The sequence below is a fragment of the Cervus canadensis genome, chromosome 11, assembly GCF_019320065.1.
Source record: "Cervus canadensis isolate Bull #8, Minnesota chromosome 11, ASM1932006v1, whole genome shotgun sequence".
Classification (NCBI taxonomy): domain Eukaryota; kingdom Metazoa; phylum Chordata; class Mammalia; order Artiodactyla; family Cervidae; genus Cervus; species Cervus canadensis.
Genome location: NC_057396.1, coordinates 41,136,917 through 41,158,073, shown reverse-complemented (window position 1 = coordinate 41,158,073; position 21,157 = coordinate 41,136,917). Strand labels below are relative to the sequence as shown.

General features: G+C 39.4%; 1 protein-coding gene across 1 annotated transcript; it reads left to right on the top strand.

Annotated features, from left to right (window-relative positions):
* Positions 1 to 3,697: 3,697 nt before the first annotated feature.
* LOC122450053 (olfactory receptor 491-like) lies at positions 3,698 to 4,636 on the top strand. Its single transcript, XM_043482189.1, has one exon. It carries the CDS (start codon positions 3,704 to 3,706, stop codon positions 4,634 to 4,636), a length of 933 nt encoding a protein of 310 aa, XP_043338124.1. The 5' UTR covers positions 3,698 to 3,703.
* Positions 4,637 to 21,157: the final 16,521 nt, after the last annotated feature.

The window sequence follows — 21,157 nt, the reverse complement described above, 5'->3', positions numbered from 1 at the left end:
GGAAGGAGAGGGTGGGATGAATTGAGAGAGTATACACTACCTTAAGTAAACATATACACTACCTTAAGTAAAATAGATAGCTAGTGGGAAGTTATTGTATAATAGAGGGAGCTCAGATTGGTGCTCTGTGATGACCTAGAGGGTTGGGATGGGATAGGCGGTGGGAGGAAGGTTAAGAGGGAGGGGTCATATGTATATGTATATTCATATGTATATTCATCGGGTTGTATGCAAAAAACTAACACAACATTGTAAAGAAACTATCCTCTAATTTAAAAAAAAAAAGTTAAGGGGAAAAAAAAGAAATGTACTGCAGAATGGTCATTCTGTGTTCCCAAAGCAGATTTCCCAGGAGACCCCAGAGAAGTGTGGATGGTCTGTGGCAGCCAAAGCTACTGCTAAGCTTGTGCAGCTATGAAAAGGAAACCAGGAAGAAATCATCTGATATTCAGGTTGCATGAGGCTCTAAGCCCTATGACCCCTAATCATCAACAAATGTGACCCAATCATTGAGGAAGGGATTGGGGAGAGTTGTAATTCCTGAATCAGAACCTGAAGCATGAATGCCACAAAGATGCGTCCACAGAGATGCCACAGAGTTCTAGAAAGTTCCCTAGGTAGTCAGTGAAGAGGAAGGGAAAGGCAAGAATCAATTGTCATATTATTCATATGATTATGAATGACATGGTCCAGAACTAAGAAGCCATCAGGTCCTATACTTCCTGACTTCTTTTGGATTTGTGAAAAATCTGATGGGTTGAAAGAAAACTTACATTATACTTCTCATAAAATTTTTAAACAATTGAAAATCTATCCAAATTTCATTTTTACTTAATGAAAGATAGTTACTTAGCTCTGATGTATGACCAAATACCTTTAAAGACTTTGCAGTTGTCATTTCATTTAATCTCACAGCAAAGATGTTATATGGGGACAATTTTCCCATTTTATGAATTAAAAAAAAAAAACTGGGAGTCAGAGAGATTTAAGTGTCATATGCAAGGGAAAACAATTGGCCACTGGGAGGATCTGAAATTTCCATCTCAGTCTCCGTGACTGCTGTCAGCACAGACTGAAGTTCACTGTGTGCGCAGCGAATGCAGAATTGGCCCCACTTAAATCTGCTTGAGTCAGAAGGCAAAGAGCACACATGCTGCTGTGTGCTCGGCTCAGTCCTCAAGTGAGGGAATGTTTGGAAGCTGAGAGTAGAACCGCGAGGGCTCTGGAAGGTATGCCACAGGTGGAATGGGCAACTGATCTATGAATGTTAGTTTTGAAAAAGGGAAGGTAGTGGAGGCGTGCTGGCTGCATTCAAGTATCATTGTTTTGATACTGAAAGGAGATGGTTTGTGCAATTAAACTCATAGAGACCAATTCATAAAACTAAAAACATATTTTTCATGATAGAATTAACACTCCTGGCAGTAACTTTGCTTGTCACTAGAGAGTAATTTAAGTGCACTTAAGGAAGATCAATCTAAAACATATAACACATTCTGTAATGAGCTGTACGTTCTCAGCTGTTGGTTCATAATACCTCACACTGATTTTGTCAAAGTCCCACCACTGGAAACACTAAATGCTCATATTCTAATGTAAGGAATTTTTAATAAATTAAGAATTGTGAAAATATTTGGTACTTACATTTATCATTTATGGTAAATGTTTCAAATCTTAGGAACTGAAATAATGTTAGCAGAAAATTGTCTTTCTATGGAAATTAAAAGCAATAACACTGAGTAGAAAAATGCTGGTTGGGTTAACATGACTCTTAAAAGCACAAAAGTAGCAAAGAGGTATATAGGGAGATACATTTCAAAAAGTAATTAAGAATAGAATATGAATCTCTATAAATATTGTATGAAAGAGTTGGGATGTATATTCCACCTGGCATATGCATTATATAAATCATGCATAAATTCACATAAAAAGTTTTCTCCAGCACATATTACTCCCAAACACTAGTTATTTGTGATATAGGAATACACACCATTTTGAGGAGTTTATGTATTAACTTGGAGGAATAAAATGTAAGCAAGCAAAAAACAAAACAAAATTCCATAACCCAGTACAAAGAGTGGCAATCTAAACATCTTCAAAGCATGATGTCAACACAAAGGAAATTTATCTGATTACACCTTAGATGTCAGAGTAGACATTGTAGAAAAATGAACTTGAAGAATAAGTAGAAGCCGTCTGGTGTAATATTAGTGGGAGGTACATCATGACAAATGTTGGGCTGGAAGAAGCACAAGCTGGAATCAAGATTGCCAAGAGAAATATCAATAACCTCTAGTCGAGGCTATGGTTTTTCCAGTAGTCATGAATGGATGTGAGAGTTGGACTGTGAAGAAAGCTGAGCGCCAAAGAATTGATGTCTTTGAACTGTGGTGTTGGAGAAGACTCTTGAGAGTCCCTTGGACTGCAAGGAGATCCCACCAGTCTATCCTAAGGTAGATCAGTCCTGGGTGTTCATTGGAAGGACTGATGCTGAAGCTGAAACTCCAATACTTTGACCACCTCATGTGAAGAGTTGACTCATTGGAAAAGACCCTGATGCTGGGAGGGATTGGGGGCAGGAGGAGAAGGGGATGACAGAGGATGAGATGGCTGGATGGCATCACCAACTCAGTGGACATGAGTTTGGGTAAACTCCAGGAGTTGGTGGTGGACAGGGAGGCCTGGCATGCTGCGATTCATGGGGTTGCAAAAAGTTGGACACGACTGAGTGACTGAACTGAACTGAACTGGGAACCATCCAAGTGCGAGAGCAAGAATTAAAGGCCAAATAAGATAGATGGACCACAGAGACACCAAATACTTCAGGAAGGTTAGATTAGTGCAAGTGCTGGATAGAAACATCCTGAGACAGAAGCAGAGTCATATGCAGGGGATACATCAGAAAGTGTACACTGTGCTGTGCTAAGGCAGTTATGTCTCATTTCAGAGGCTGCAGAAATCATGAAAGACTTGAAAGGACCACTTTGGCATCAACTTTTTACTTTGGCAAGAGATCACTTTGGCAGACGTACTGTGAATTATAATGGCAGAAGAATGAAGACAGAGAGGCAAACAGATGAATAAAATAAAAGAAAGAAATGAACAGGGCCTCACTTACAGTAGGGACAGTAGCAGTGGAAATATAGGAATGGCTAAATAAATTGGATGGCTAAATTGTAGATAGTATCAGTAGGATTTTATTAGATGTGGTACAATGAGAGGAAGAAGGTTAGGATGATTTCCATGTTTCGGACACGAGAGATTGGGTGGATTGTGGTGTCATTCCATAAACACAGGACTTGGGAGGATGGTCTAATGAAAGGATGAGTTTGGTCTGGAGGAGGCTGAGTTTCAGGTATTTGTGGGATTTCTAACTGGAGACTTCCAAGATAACTGGAACTATAGACCTGGATCTTGGGAGACAGATCTTTCTACAAATAAAGTTTGGAAAGGGGTTTTAGAATAAACATTAGGTGAATAAAAGAATATAACTGTGTTCCCAGAGAGTGAGGTTAAATCATTCTTCTTTTGTGTAAAGGGACAAAGGAATCCTGTACAGCACCATAATTACAGCGAGGCAGAGGGGGAAATTCTTATAAATAAGTGTAATGAATAACCAAAGAAAACCAAGAATGTGTAGAATGAAAACATTTTTTAAAGTGAATGTTCAAATATCCCTCAACAGGAACAATTCCTAGAGGAGATGAAGTTTGGAAACCACACCAGTGTGACAGAGTTCATCCTTTTGGGGTTAACAGAGGATCCTACACTTTGTGTCATCTTTTTTGTGGTATTCCTAGGAATCTATGCTGTCACCTTAGTAGGCAATATCAGCATAATTATTTTAATAAGAACCTGTTCCCAGCTTCACACTCCCATGTACCTCTTCCTCAGTCATTTGGCTTTTGTGGACAGTGGGTATGCCACATCTGTCACACCTATGATGCTTATAGGATTTCTGAGACAAGGAGTGACCATCACTGCTGCTGGCTGTGAAGCCCAACTGTGTTTTGTGGTCATGTTTGGGACAGCTGAGTGCTTCCTGCTGGCTGCCATGGCCTATGACCGCTATGTGGCCATCTGCTTGCCCCTGCTCTACTCCACCCACATGTCCCCCAGAGTCTGTGTTCTCTTGACTGGGGTATCCTACCTGGGTGGGTGTGTCAATGCTTGCACATTTGGTAGTTGTTTATTGACTCTCTCTTTCTGTGGACCAAATCAGATAGATCACTTTTTCTGTGATTTCTCTCCTCTGTTGAAACTTTCCTGCTCAGATGTCTCCATCATTGAAATTATCACTTCCATTTCTTCTGGATCTATCCTTGCCGTTACAGTATTTGTCATAGCTCTCTCTTATGTCTATATCCTCAACACCATCCTGAAGATGCGCTCCACTGAAGGGAGACACAAGGCCTTCTCCACCTGCACCTCTCACCTCATCGCAGTCACTCTCTACTATGGAACGATTACCTTCATTTATGTGATGCCCAAATCCAGCTACTCAACTGACCAGAACAAAGTGCTGTCTCTGTTCTACACAGTGTTGATCCCCATGTTGAACCCCCTCATCTACAGTCTGAGGAACAGAGATGTAAAGGAGGCCCTGAGAAAGGCAAGTGCCAGAATATATTCTTAGGATTTGTTCTTAACATTTCTGATGACCTATAAATTTTTGTTTACCAGTAGCACACTTAGAACCTATCAAATACTGATTTACTGTTTGCTTAAAATGAAATTATAAGGCTTCTTATTCTCCCTTATATGCACTTATAAACCAGTTGGTAGACATCTTGGGATTAGTAATACTGATAGCAATTATTTTCACTATTACATATTAACACTGGTAGATGCCTACAACTTTAATTTATTTAGCAAACAATTATTTCTACCTATAATATGTCAGGTCCTATTCTAGCACAATGGTATATTAGCTGGCTTACTTCTCATAAAAATCCTATAATGATAGTTCTATTATTTCTATTTGACAAATAAATTATCTGGCACACAGAGACATTAAATAGATTGCCCAGACTGATACAGCTAGGACGCTGTGCAATCAGTCTCTGAATCCAGAAAGTCTTTGAGCCCAAACCACAATGTTTCTTCATTTAATTCTCACACAATCTCATGATGCTGCTTACTAACAATTTACCTCAATTTTACAGGTGAAACTGCTGAGTCTCAGAGATATTCAATAGTTTGTTTTGAGAGATACAGACTCAAGCCTCTGATTCACTTGGAATCAAGTCCTCTGATTCCATGCATTTGATCTACTCTAAAAACAACAATCAGTCCAAGGACTTCAGCACTGTTACTGATCTAGAGGATTTGAATAGGACAAGCAAGCCTAAAGCTGTTTTTTTAAGTCAGTCTTCTGAACAAACTCTGCTACCAAGAAAGTCTAAGTTGTGAGGAGTCCAAAAACAAGGATGAGAATGGAAACCTGATTGATTTATATCTATAGAAAATAAGGTCTGAACACCACAATTACATGATTTGACTGAAAATCTAACCATATTTAGCTCAGAGGGTAGAGAAGCGGCCTGCAATGAAGGAGACCTGGGTTAAATCCCTGTGTTGGGGAGATTCCTTGGAGAATGGAATCCAACCCACTCCACTATTCTTGCCTGGAGAATCTCATGGACAGGGGAGCCTGGCAGCCTACCATCCATAGACTTGTTAAGAGTCAGACATGACTGAACAATTAACACTTTCTTTTAATCATATTTAAGCACATGTTACAAACAAATACTCCCATTTGGAATAATGTAGTTTTCCTTAGCTGTAGAAATTTAAAAGGGTATCTTTGAATTCTAAGCATTGCAATTAATACGCTAACATTCATAGTTCCATAAGCTAGATATATAAAAAATTAATACCCATTAATTAAACCAGAAGTGTTGCCAAAGATTGTGGTAAATGTATTACTTACATAATAATCTACCCTCATTTACATCATCACCATGAGACTGGAAGAGTGAAGAGGGATTTTTATGGAGTTCAGGAACTCCAAACTCAATGTAAATACTGAGACAACTTTTTAGAGCATCTGAAAGCAAGACTTAGATTATAAAAATCCTTGACTCAGTGTAATGGGGTGAAACAAGTGAGGATGGGGAGACACAGAAAGAAGGAAATGGGATGTTATTTCTAATACATTGCTAAGTTAATGCTGCTGAGTATTGAGGTTTTTGAACTGTGGTGTTGGAGAAGACTCGTCAGCTTCAGCTGAAGCTACAATACTTTGGCCACCTGATGCAAAGAACTGACTCATTAGAAAAGACCCTGATGGTGGGAAAGATTGAATGCAAGAGGAGAAGGGGACAACAGAGGGTGAGATGGTTGGATGGCATCACTGACTCGATGGACATGAGTTTGAGCAAGCTCCAGGAGTTGGTCACAGACAGGGAATCCTGGTGTGCTGCAGTCCATGGGGTCGTAAAAAGTCAGACATGACTGAGAGACTGAAATGAACTGAAGTTAAAATATAGAGTATGTATCATATTCTGGCAAATTTTAAGTGGAAACATACAATGACTAAATGAAACAAGGATAAATTAAACATGTGAAATGATCAAATAATAGATAAAGAAAACTTTCTCTAACCACATTTTTGACACCAACTTTGTGATCTTTTTCCCCCATACCAACCAACTGGAATACTGGTATGTTCTATATATCCAGACATCAAACTGATGCTTTATTCTTTCATTCAATTGTGATACTAACTGCCTGGAGGTATGGTCAGACTTCACAGGCTTAAGGCTCAGTTCCACAACTCTGCCCTCCCTTCTGACACCAGTTGCAAGTAATGGGTCCCCAAGGTACCCACACTTTTGTCCAACTTGGCTACAAAGTCAAGGATTGCCACAGGCCTCTTCCAGGTTTGAGAGTTTGCTAGAATGACAAAAAAATTCTCTTAAGCATCTGCTTACATTTACCAGTTTAACATAAAAGATATTATAAAGGAAAAATTAACAGCCAGATGGAAAGACACACCACACCAGGTCTGAAAAGGTCTCCAGGGCAGGAGCTTCTATCACCAGGAAGCTGAAGTGTATAATTTGGAGTGTATAACCCTTCTAGCATGGGAATCTGTTGACCAATTTGGACGTTCTCCACCCCATAGTTTAGGAGTTTTAAGAAGGCTATGTAAAAAGTCTCCAGCCTCTCCAGCCTCACTGCAGAAACCCAAGTGAACACAAAGTTCCAAGTTTATAATCATGGTTTGATCTTTTTGGTGACCAGTCCTCATCCAGAAGCTATACAAAATCCCACTAAGAGTCTTTTCATTCAAAGAAAGACTCTCCTATCACCTAGGAGGTTCCAATGGATTCAGGAGTCCTGTGTCAGGAACCAAGGTTAAAGAACAAATATTTGAACAAAAGATGTTTCTAGTACCCCTGCCATATAGGAAATTATAAGAGTTTTAGAGCCCTGTGTTAGTAACGGGGGGCAGAGACCACAGATTTATTTCTACTGTCTCACATTCGACCCCCTGCTTTGTGACTATGCAACCCTCACAGCAAATGACCATAAAGAATGAAGTTACTGGCACATTATTAAAATTCCATAGGGTCATTAAGAACTATTCAGTTCATCATCATAACATATGAAAAGGTCCCCCAAGGTTAGGCTATTCAGATTTGCAGGCTTCCATTTGATCTTGTCAGGTTCTAAACACAGGAGTAACCTCAGCAATACAAGACTGCACTCTTTCAGGCATGTTTTAATTGAGCTAGAAGTCAGAATTATCAGTTGCTTTGAGTCTCTTTCAAGGTTTTAGTAGAATACTGAATTTTTGATAATAGCAGTTGCAATTGTCCTGTAAAAATCCCAAGTGCATACTGACTCACATGACTTCTGGAGCTTTAATTATGTGAACTCTCAAGTCCTGAATACAAGACTCGCTTCCCTCTGGGCATTTTGGACCCATAATTCAGAGGTCAGCATGTTCATAGGTCTTTTGTATTTTAACTGAGTTATCATGTGAGCATTGCTAATTGGGAATTACGTGACAAACAATTTTCAGGTCTGTTAATATTTATAGCTATCTCTTGGTATATTATTATAGCAATTCTGGGGAAAAGTTAAGGAAGCAGCCTCAAACATTGACAATTTCCTGCCATTGTGACCTCCAATTACAAGAGGAACATTTAATCAAGGCTTTTTGGTTATTTTACATGTAGATATGAGATAGTCAGGCTTCCCTGGTAGCTCAGCTGGTAAAGAATCTGCCTGCAATGCAGGAGACCTCAGTTCAATTCCTGGGACAGGAAGATCTCCTGGCGAAGGAATAGGCTACCCACTACAGTATTCTTCCTGGAAAATTCTCATGGACAGAGAAGCCTGGTAGTTTACAATCCATGGGGTCACAAAGAATCAGACACAACTAAGCAACCAAGCACAGCACAGCAGATGGGATAGTCATTCATTCATTTCAAAAACACTAGTTGAGCTCTTATACTCTAGAAACTGAGTAAGCACTGAAGATATTTTGATAAACTGAGCAGAGATATAATGCATAATAAAGCAGAGTTCTCATGTAGTTTAAATTTTAGTGGCAGAGACACTAGGGAATAAATAAACATTATAAATGTAGAACACATTAGTGGGTGGAAGACACAAATCAATTGGGTTGATATGACTTATAAAAGGTAACTGCTGGTTTGGGTGTTGAATCCTTAGTGAGTATGACAGGGAAGGCCACTTGGAGGAGGGGACAGTTGAGTAGAATGTTGAAAGCTAAGAAAGACCCATTGACTTGGAGACTGGAGAGAAAGCTGCAGACAGAAAACAGCACGTGCAAAGATTTTGAGAAGCTCAAGAAATAAAGAGGCCGTGGCAAATCAGGAGGAGAGAGATAGATACACAGAAAGGATTGATCATGCGGTGCTCCACTGGCCATGGAAAAATATTTGAATTTCACTATAAAAGGAATGGAAAGCCATTAAATGTTTTTTAAATAGTTCCAATGTGAATGTTTTTTAAAGATCATTCTTGTTGTTAATCATAAGAGGGAGAAAGGGGAGCAGGGGGCAGTGAAGTTATTAATTAAGATCTGAGATGCTGCTGCATTGTGCTAGGGTGGTTGCAGTTTTGCTGGAGAGGAATTCACCTATTCAACATTCAGTTTAGGTAAAGATTCAAGAAGGACTTACTGATGAATTAGTGTGACAGGTTAAAATTAAAAGGAGTTAAGAGGACCTCAGAAATTTGGGGGTTTAGATTATTTGGTGAATGTGAATTGTATATCATTCATTAGCTGAAGAAAAGTGATATGTAGGTTATATATGGCTGCATGACAAGACACTCAAAACCATTTTATTATATTATATTATGACTCAGGAATTTTAATTGGATCTGGCTCAGCACTCCACCTGCCCCACATGCATTAATAAGAGTCACTAGGTGATATTCAGGTGGCATCTGGGCATGTCTCAAGAATCCAAGGTTGCTTCACTCATATGCTTGGCATCTTGGCCAGGTGGCTTAAAAGCCTCTCATTCTCCATAGTCTTAGAATCTTTCTATATTGTCTTACCAGCAGAGTAGCTGAATTTCTCACATGGTGTCTTAGGACTCTAGCAAGTCCTCAAGAGAATAAAAAGGAAGGTGCAGTGTTTTCTATGACCCAGCCTCAGGAGACTCACAACGTTATTTATACTGTCTTCTACCTGTAAAACAAATCACTAAAGCCAGTTTAGATTCTAGAAATGGGTTGTGTGGGATGATTCTAAAGGATGTAGGATTTCTTTATCAGGTGATGAAACTATTCTAAAATTGATCATTGTGATTGTTGCATATATCTGTGAATATTCTATAAACGATTCACTTGTATTCTTTAAATCGTTTAATTGTTGGTATGTGAGTTATATCTCAAGAAAATTCTTTTTTAAAAAAACTTAGATGGCTCTCAGTGTATCAAATTATAATTCATTCAATTTGACAAATCCACTCTTATAATTCCCTTCCAGATAATTAATCCTCTGCAATTTTGTGAGGCTACTATGAGGAAGTTCCCTTAAGATTTTAAAAGTCTCATATTTTAGAAAGAGACAGTGTATGAGATATGCCATTAAGATTCTTAGAATGACTTTTGTCTAACTGAGACTTTTGTAAATATTTCTGAGATTTTGACATGGAAAACCACCACTCCAATCTGGATTTGACCTTTGACCTGGAGCCATTTCTTATCTTGAGAATCTTTTCTCTGGAAGGTATTGGGGATGAGAAGCAGTCTTATTTACAAACCATGCAAAGTATGGCTCCCTTATTTGTTTTCTAATTTTTTCTCAAGAATCAATCAAACAAGTCCTTTCCATAAGTTCATACATTTCTTCTTATACATTAGCTTAGACAGCTATCAGACACTAGACAGTACTTTTAACATTTTTTCTCAGAAACCTTCCCAACCAAACCCAAGAGCATATTAGGTATGCTTTATATTTTCTATTTCATGCCTGGTGACAATACTGACAAACATCCCACCACTGCCTGGCAAGTGTCTTCTTTTCTTTAGCTTTTAAAAATATTTCCTACTATCCTACATGCCCTCTCCACCTTATAAGAATATTCCAGATATTGTTAAAAGTCTCCCCAAGGTTGGTTCCACGTCATCCCACCATGGAGTCTCAAAGTCAATGCCATATGAACTCAGCTTCTGTTATAGCAAGATCTCCAGATCAGGTGTCAAGTTGTAATAAGCCATTCTACACTGCATAACAAACTACTCTAAACCTTAGTGTTTAAAGTAACACCTATTTCACTATATCTTAGGATGTCGTGATTCAGGAATCAAGGCAAGACTTGACTGTGAGTCTTGGCTGTGAGATTCCATGGGTGATTCATCTGTGCCTCCCAGTTTTACTGAGATTGCTCTGTCATGGTCAGCTGACAGCTGGCCTAGTCTGGAGAATCTAAGATGGTTTCATTTACATGCCTGGTGCCAAATGTGGGGGAGTTTGAAGGTTTGGTTTAGTCACCTCTTTCTCTCTGTTTCTCTCTCAAGTGGTATTCATGGAGGTAGTCAAATATCTTTCTGACCTCTCAAAGCTCCATGAAGAAATCTTCCAGAATACCCAGGCAAAGGCTTCAAAGCTTCCTATCACCAAGATTCAACATTCTCAGATTATTATTGTCACTAGCCCAGTTGGTAAAGAATCCGCCTGCAATGCAGGAGACCCCGATTTGATTCCTGGGTCAGGAAGATCCCCCGGAGAAGGGATAGGCTACCCACTCCAATATTCTTGGGCTTCCCTTGTGGCTCAGCTGATAAAGAATCTGCCTGCAATGCGGGAGACTTGGGTTCGATCCCTGGGTTGGGAAGATGTCCTGGAAAAGGAAAGGGCTACCCACTCCAGTATTCTGGCCTGGAGAATTCCGTGGACTGTATAGTCCATGGGGTCACAAAGAGTCAGACACAACTGAGCAACTTTCACTTTCACTTTCATATTCTATATGCATAGTATACCATGAAGGTCAGTCCAGATTAAAGGGAAATAAATTAGGCTGCATCTCTTATGGGGAGAATGGCAGAGAAATTACATGTTTTTATTTAATCTGCTACGAGATGGGAAGTTAATTTTTTGTAGTTTATGTGGATATAAGAATATTTCCATTTTGGCCCCATTACATTTAAGATGCCTATTATTGCCAAATACAGAAATTTGATAGCTCACAGAAGAAACTGGGGTTAGAGAAATTAATATAAATTAGGTATCAAAAAAGTATAGATCAAGATGGAGGAGTAGGAGCAGGCTGAGCGCACCTTTGCCCTAAATACATCAAAAATACATCCACATATAGAGCAAGACTGCCTGAAAACAAGCTGGGGACCAGCAGAAAGACTCTTGTAAAACCAGGGCTGTAAAGATAGATCCACATAGGTTCAGGTAGGGCAGAAAAGGAAGTAATCAGGGTGGGACCTGTGTACCTTGGAGTGAATGCAGAAGACAAGAGGATTACATGGGCTTGCACATCCTCCCTGGGGAGTGAGCAGTTTGAGCCATATATTGAGCAACCCAGGTCTGGGCTCTGACACTGCAAAGACAAGTTTCCCTCACTGCTTGGAAAACCATGGGACTTGCAGGAAGGCTGTACAAAGCCTAAAATCAGTTCATGGAGAACACACCCACCATTGCCTCTTCCTGGGAACAAGGCAAAAGAAGCAGACTGAAACTGCCTGGGAGTGTGAGTGGTTTCCAGCAAACACCTCAGCACTTGGTCCATGTTAAATGTCTGCCCCACCACCCCTAGCTCCAGCACAGTTCCACGCTAGGGTGCAGTCCGGGAGGATGAAGCTGGCTCAGATCAGAGCACCATCTGAACGGAGCTACGGCAGCCATAACTACCTTGGGAGTTGACCCTGCCTCCAGTAGCATAGTGACAGCCACTGAGGATAGGAGACATCACTCCTCATGTATTCCTCTAACACTAGCCCCTGCATCTCCAAGCCCTACATCCCACCATGATGGTAGCTGCCAGCACCTTCTGAGGGAAGATACAACATGTGCCCACTCCAGATTCAGCTCTCACACCAAAGCTACTGGTTACATGCAGATTACGTAAGGACACTCCCACACAAGGGCAACCCTTCAAGACCAGGAATAGGTAACTTTTGCACCTAATTTCATAGAGACAGAGAAATTAAGCAAGATGAGAAGACAGAGGAATTTGTACCAAACAAAGGAAAAAAAAAAAAAAAACCACTAATGAAACAGAGATAATTTATCAGAAAAAGAGTTCAAAGCATTAATAATATATATATGTATATGTGTGTGTATATACACACATATACATATACACTGTGAAAAATTACCCAGTCAGAAAAAGAGATGGAATTCTTCCATTTGTAACAACATGGGTGGACCTAGAGGGTATTACGTTTATTGAAATAGGCAGAGAAAGATAAATACTGTTTGTTATCACTTATACATGGAATTTAAAAAATAAAATAGGCCGCTTTCATCTTTTGAGATGTACCACATTCTGCCTATGTAGTGTCTATCTCTCCCAATAAACCTGCTTTCACTTAAAAAAGAAATATAATAGGGCTTCTCGGGTGATCCACTGGGTAGAAATCCAATTGCCAATACAGAGGACATGGGTTCGATCCCTGGTCCCGGAAGATTCTACATTTTGTGGGGCAACAAAACCTATGTGCCACAAGCATGGAACCCAGACTCTATAGCCCACGAGCTTCAACTACTGTTCCCATGCACCACAACTACCGAAGCCCGCACATCCTAGAGCCCAAGCTCCACAATGTGCCTGCACATCACAACTAGAGAGAGCATGCATGCAGCAACAAACACCCAGTGCAGCCAAAAATAAATAAGATTTTTAAATAAAAATTTATTTTAAAATAAATAAAAATTTAAAATAATAATAAATAAGTTAAAAAATACACAAGTGAATATAACAAAGCAGAAACAAACTCATAGATATAGACAATAAAATAATGATTATCAGTGGAGTTTGGAAGGGTGGAAGGGCAATATAGCAGTAGGGGGTTAGAGGCACAAACTACTATGTATAAAATAAATAAGCGAGACTTCTCTGGTGTTTAGTGCTTAAGAATCTGGCTGCCCACTGTTTATAATAGCCAGGACATGGAAGCAACCTAGATGCCCATCAGCAGACGAATGGATAAGGAAGCTGTGGTACATATACATCATGGAATATTACTCAGCCATTAAAAAGAATTCACTTGAATCAGTTCTAATGAGATGGATGAAACTGGAGCCCATTATACAGAGTGAAGTAAGCCAGAAAGATAAACACCAACACAGTATACTAATGCATATATATGGAATTTAGAAAGATGGTAACGATAACCCTATATGCAAAACAGAAAAAGAGACACAGATGTACAGAACAGAATTTTGGACTCTGGGAGAAGGCGAGGGCGGGATGTTTCGAGAAAACAGCATTGAAACATGTATATTATCTAGGGTGAAACAGATCACCAGCCCAGGCTGGATGCATGAGACAAGTGCTCGGGCCTGGGGCACTGGGAAGACCCAGAGGAAACCGGTGGAGAGGGAGGTGGGAGGAGGGATCGGGATGGGGAATACATGTAACTCCATGGCTGATTCATGTCAATGTATGACAAAAACCATTACAATATTGTAAAGTAATTAGCCTCCAACTAACAAAAATAAATGGGAAAAAACAACAGCAACAACAACAAAAGAATCTGGCTGCCAATGCAGGGGACATGGGTTCAATCCCTGGCCCAGGAAGATCCAACATGCTCTGGAGCATCTAAGCCCTTGACCACAGCTATTGAAGCCTGCAGGCCCTAGAGCCCATGCCCTGCAACAAGAGAAGCCACCACAATGAAGAGTGGCCCCTGCTCACTGCAACTAGAGAGAGCCCATGCACAACAACAAGGACTCAGCAGAGCAAAAACAAATACAAAAATAAGTTTTTAAAATAAATAAATAAATAAGCTATAAGGATATATTTTACAGCATGAAAAATAGAGTTGAGATTTTATAACTTCAAATGAAATATAATCTATGAAAATACTGACTCACTATGCTGTTCTAAAATTAATCAATATTATAAATCAACCATACTTTAATAAAAAATAATAAAGCTAAAAGTAAAATCTTTAAAGGAAAGAAAATAAGACATCCAAATAACCAACAATAACATGAAACATGTTCTTTGCTAATTACCAAGGTAATGCAAATCAAAACCACAATGAAATATTATCTCACACCTCTTAGAATGGCTATCAACAAGATAAGAGATAGCAAGCATTGGCAAGAATATGCAGATAAGGAAATCTTTGTACACTGCTAGTTGAAATGCACATGGTATAAAAAACAATTTAAAATTAGAACTGTATATGATTCAGCAATTCCACTTTGGGGTATATATGAAAAAGGAAATGAAAAGAGGAGCTTGAAGAAACATCTGCACTCCTACGTTTATTGCAGCATTGCTCCACAATAGTCAAGATGTGGAAACAAAATGACCATCAACAGAAAAGTAGAGCTAAGAAGAACTTGAAACTGATTCCTAATACAGTCAGTCAAAAGGGATGCGCAAATTAAATTGAAAGATCTAATGCTACCCACATATTAGAATAGCTTTTTTTTTTAAAACTGACAATAGCAATCCTAGAAAGGACCCAGAGCAAGTAAAACTTAAATGCAAAGCTGGTAGGAATGCAAATGATAGTCATTTTGAAAAAAACAAATTTTGCAGTAACTTATAAACATATACTAACCATAACACACAGCAATTACAATCCTAAATTTTGTCAAAGAGAAATGAAAACACATGACTACACAAAGACCTACATAGAGGTACTTAGAGAAGCTTTATTCCCAATTGCCAAAACCTAGAAAATCCTAGAAAATGTGCATCACTGACTAAACAGGTAAAGGTGTTACTTTCATGCAATGACTATGTTTGAGAGAATTGTAACACAGTCCAGACTCTATAACTTGTCCTTCACAATAGCCAGCACATCATTCAAACTTGCTGACAAATTACAGATAAGAGCGGGGATATATTGTCTATACTCAAGATACAGATGAAAACGAACCTTAAGGAAAGACTGAAACCAGAAATGTAAGCTTCCATCTCAGGAAGCTTGAAAAGGAACAGCAAATAAACAAGGAAAAAGCATATGGAATTCCCTGGTGGCCCAGTGGTTAAAACCCATGTTTCCACTGCTGGGGTCACGGGTTCAGTCCCTAGTGGGGAAAGTTAGATACACAAGCCATACAACATGGCCAAAAAAACATATGAGTAATGGATAAACAATATAAATCAAAGAAATAGAAAACATGTCCCATAGAGAAAATATATTTATAATTTGATTCATTGAAAATATTAATAAAATTGAAAAATCCATAGGACTATTAAGGAAAAGATAAAATATTAATTATCCAAATAATACATGCAAAAAGGGGCATAGAAACACTTTCTGCCAACATATTAAAATGGTTAAAAACAGATATTATGAAAAATTTATATCAATAAATTTAGTAATTTAGTTGGATGGCATCACCAAATAAAAGGGCATGAGTTTAAGCAGGCTCCAGGAGTTGGTGATGGACAGGGAAGACTGGTGTGCTGCAGTCCAGTTCAGTTCAGTCGCTCAGTCATGTCCGAACCACAGCACGCCAGGCCTCCCTGTCCATCACCAACTCCGGGAGTCCACCCAAACCCATATCCATGGGTCGCAAAGAGTTGGACATGACTGAGTTACTGAACTGAATTGAAATTTAGTAAATAATGAGAGGCAAATATTTTCAGACTTAAATCAAATTCAGACTTAAACAAAGTAGGGAAAACCACTAGACCATTCAGGTATGACCTAAGTCAAATCCCTAACAATTATACAGTGAAAGTGAGAAATAGATTTAAGGGACTAGATCTGATAGACAAAGTGCCTGATGAAATATGGATGGAGGTTTGTGACATTGTACAGGAGACAGGGATCAAGACCATCCCCAAGAAAAAGAAATGCAAAAAAGCAAAATGGCTGCCAGAGTCTTACAAATAGCTGTGCAAAGAAGAGAAAGCAGAAGCAAAGGAGAAAAGGAAGATATTCCCATTTGAGTGCAGGGTTCCAAAGAATAGCAAGGAGAGATAAGAAAGCCTTCCCCAGTGATCAGTGCAAAGAAATAGAGGAAAATAATAGAATGGGAAAGACTAGACATCTCTTCAAGAAAATTGGAGATACCAAGGGAACATTTCATGCAAAGATGGGCTCAAAAAAGAAAGAAATGGTATGGACCTAACAGAAGCAGAAGATATTAAGAAGAGGTGGCAAGAACACACAGAAGAACTGTACAAAAAAGATCTTCATGACCCAGAAAATCACCATGGTGTGATCACTCACCTAGAGCCAGACATCTTGGAAGGTGAAGTCAACTGGGCCTTAGGAAGCATCACTATGAACAAAGCTAGTGGAGGTGATGGTATTCCAGTTGAGCTATTTCAAATCCTAAAAGATGATGCTGTGAAAGTGCTACACTCAATATGCCAGCAAATTTGGAGAACTCAGCAGCGGCCACAGGACTGGAAAACGTCAGTTTTCATTCCAATCCCTAAGAAAGGCAATGCCAAAGAATGCTCAAACTACCACACAATTGCACTCATCTCACACACTAGCAAAGTAATGCTCAAAATTCTCCAAGCCAGGCTTCAACAATACATGAACTGTGAACTTCCAGATGTTCAAGGTGGTTTTAGAAAAGGCAGAGGAACCAGAGATCAAATTGCCAGCATCTATTGGATCATCAAAAAAGCAAGAGAGTTCCAGAAAAACATCTATTTCTGCTTTATTGACTATGCCAAAGCCTTTGACTGTGTGGATCACAGTAAACTGTGGAAAATTCTTCAAGAGATGGGAATACCAGACCACCTGACCTGTCTCTTGAGAAATCTGTATGCAGGCCAGGAAGCAACAATTAGAACTGGACATAGAACAACAGACTGGTTCCAAATAGGAAAAGGAATATGTCAAGGCTGTATACTGTCACCATACTTATTTAACTTATATGCAGAGTACATCAGGAGAAACTCTGGGCTGGAAGAAGCACAAGCTGGAATCAAGATTGCTGGGAGAAATATGAATAACCTCAGATATGCAGGACATAGAGCAGACTGGTTCCAAATAGGTAAATGAGTACATCAAGGCTGTATATTGTCACCCTGCTTATTTAACTTATATGTAGAGTACATCATGAGAAATGCTGGGCTGGAGGAAGCATAAGCTGGAATCAAGATTGCCGGGAGAAATATCAATAACCTCAGATATGCACCCTTATGGCAGAAAGTGAAGAAGAACTAAAGAGCCTCTTGACGAAAGTGAAAGAGGAGAGTGAAAAAGTTGGCTTAAAGCTCAACATTCAGAAAAATAAGATCATGGCATCTGGTCCCATCACTTCATGGCAAATAGATGGGGAAACAGTGGAAATAGTGGCTGACTTTATTTTTCTGGGCTCCAAAATCACTGCAGATGCTGACTGCAGCCATGAAATTAAAAGATGCTTACTCCTTGGAAGGAAAGTTATGACCAACCTAGATAGCATATTAAAAAGCAGAGACATTACATTGCCAGCAAAGGTCCATTTAGTCAAGGCTATGGTTTTTCCAGTAGTCATGTATGGATGTGAGAGTTGGACTGGGAAGAAAGCTGAGCGCTGAAGAATTGATGCTTTTGAACTGTGATGTTGGAGAAGAATCTTGAGAGTCCCCTGGACTGCAAGGAGATCCAACCAGTGCATCCTAAAGGAGATCAGTCCTGGGTGTTCATTGGAAGGACTGATGTTGAAGCTGAAACTCCAATACTTTGGCCACCTGATGCGAAGAGCTGACTCATTGGAAAAGACCCTGATTCTGGGAAAGATTGAAGGCAGGAGAATAAGGGGAAGACAGAGGATGAGATGGTTAGATGGCATCACCGACTCAATAGAGATGAGTTTGAGTAAACTCCAGGAGTTGGTGATAAACAGGGAGGCCTGGCGTGCTGCAGTCCACGGGGTCGTAAAGAGTTAGACATGAGTGAGCGGCTGAACTGAACTAAACTGAAATATTTTCTAGAGAAACACAGTTTGTGGGACTGAAAGAAAAAAACATCCCTGTAATTCTTCAGGCTGGGAGGACAGACAGAATATTCTAGCAAAAAGATTAGTAGAAAACATTGTTTCTTCAACTTTTATGCAGCAATTTTAGCAATGTCATAATGATCTAATTTTTCAGTAATTACTGTTTTCTTATCAACAATATACCCAAATGTGAAATGCTTTTCCCATCTAATACAAAAGACATTCAAATGTTAAATTGTCATCATTTCATGACAACTTTAAACCTCAGATTAGTCCCTCCTCTTAATCTCACCAACGAATCAGCAACCTGTCCAGAACTGAAGCCCACAACACCTAATCCCTCCTTGATATCCTTCAATAAGAATCCAAACCTTTCAAAAGGCTTGTGCCTTCTCTCCATTGTCAGGAGACGTGGTAATTATTTGGAGAGTTCTCCCTTGCTGCACTTCCCTGATGGCTGAGAATCCTGCCTGCAATGCAGGAGACCCACGTTCAATCCCTGGGTGGGGAAGATCGCTGGAGAAGGAAATGGCAACCCACTCCCTTGCCTGAAGAATCCCATGGACAGAGGAGGTTGGTGGGCTACAGTCCGTGGGGTTGCAGAGAGTCGGACACGACTTACCAACTAAACCACCACCCTAGCTGCTCTGACCCAATAAACTTGATTTTGTTGCAATATAGGTATATTTCTGGTGGCCTTTGGCTGATTAAGCTTTAACATGGTCATTACATGTTTACACTTAAGTTATGGAACAAAAAAGAAAATTAGTGAAATTTACGATATGAATATGATAGGTTTCATAAAGAGACGATGGATAAAAGTTATTGGAATCAAGAAATAAGAAGAAATTTGAGATCAAGTTGTTAGTTGAGAATTCAAATGATTAGAAGTTGCCATTGCTCATGACAAAAACAGAGATGGAGAGAAAAATGGTTCTGCAGGTGCTAAATTCCTCAGGGGATGAGCAGCAGGGAGATCAGTTAGGGATAGGTGCCGGAAGTGCCAGGGTTGAAATGTCTTTAATCTCAAAGGAGGAAGTATCTGGGACTGAGCATAAAATAGAATAAGTTACAAAATGTAACATATTCAGGAGCTTTGTTCCATTTGTCATATATTTGAGACACAACAACTTTAGATAACTTTTCTAGATAATTATATGTTAACTCTTTGAAATCTCATGTATAGCCTATAAAATGTGAATTTTAAACCCCATTTCACAGATCATAAAACTGAGTCTCAAAGAAGTTAAAAACTTTCACTCAATTCATCCACCTCAAACTGACCCCAGGTCTCCTGGATACAAAAGCCACATCTAGTGTTTCTCAAGCTACTTTAAAAAAGGATCAGTTTTCCCCATGCATCCATGGGTCGATACTTTTTAGGAAAATAGTAGATTGAGGACTATTAACAACAACAAAAAATAAAAACTAAAATACAACAGAATAAACCCATTTTTAAAAAGTATTGGAGTCGAAACACTTAAAGTTACTTTCTCAAATTGCTATAAAGAGTACAAATGGTTCCTCACAACCCCTGTTCTTATTTGGACCTGGACTGACAATAAATAGTTTGCCAGCCAGCACCTGCCCATTAGTATACTTTGAGTAACAATGGACTCTGCTTTCTTCTGCTTACTTTCTGCTAACTGACTCATATTACTCCAGGGCTTTCCCCACTACCTGATGTCCTCAATTAAAGAAACTGTTTTGTCTACAGAGAGGAAATTGGAGCCCTGGTGACACTGACTCTGGTCCCCATCACCCACCAAATTTCTATTTTGACAGTTTTTCCTCCAGGTCTCTGGACAAAGCTTCCATCAGGATCCTCAGAAATATACCTTTTGTTAGGAACTGGACCTTCCATTTATGCCACCTTAATGAGATATCTGGCTCCATGAGTCACTTCTGGAGAACAGTCTGAGGAATTTATCTCAAAGGGGCAAGCAGCAACAGCCCTAGGGGATTCTATTAGAGCCTTTCTTTTCCTCCCAATACACACAAAAGACACTCATCATCATAGAAAGTATGTAACCATGTTCCTAAATGGAAGAGTGAATTCAACGATTAACACTGTCAAATATTCAGTGCACAACTACTATACAAGTAAGTGGAAAACATCTGCTTTATAAAATTCTCTTTGGAATTCAGCATAAGTAATTCTGGCTCTAAAAGGAGAATGCAGTAGTCAGAGATTTTATTTAAGTAATTCAAATTTTTATTTTCTCAATGAAAAATCAAAATAAAAGCAGCTCAACTTTGTTTTATGACCCCTGTGGAAACTGTGGCCTCAGCAATATTTGCCCTGCAGAGAATAGAGACACAGACATAGAGAAGAGACTTGTGGACCCAGCAAAGGGAAGAAGAGTGTGGGACAGATTGAGAGAGTAGCATTGAAACATATGCACTACCATATGTAAAACAGATCACTAATGGGAAGTTGTTGTATAACACAGGGGCCTCAGCTCCGTGCTCTGTGATAACCAAGAGGGGTGAGATGGAGTAGGGGATGGGAGGGAGGTTCAAGCGGGAAGGGACATATGTATGCTTATGGCTGATTCATGATGTTGTGTAGCAGAA

What these genes read in the sequence shown, in the direction of transcription:
- LOC122450053 (XM_043482189.1), top strand. Translation starts at nt 3,704, where the DNA reads ATGAAGTTTGGAAACCACACCAGTGTGACAGAGTTCATCCTTTTGGGG.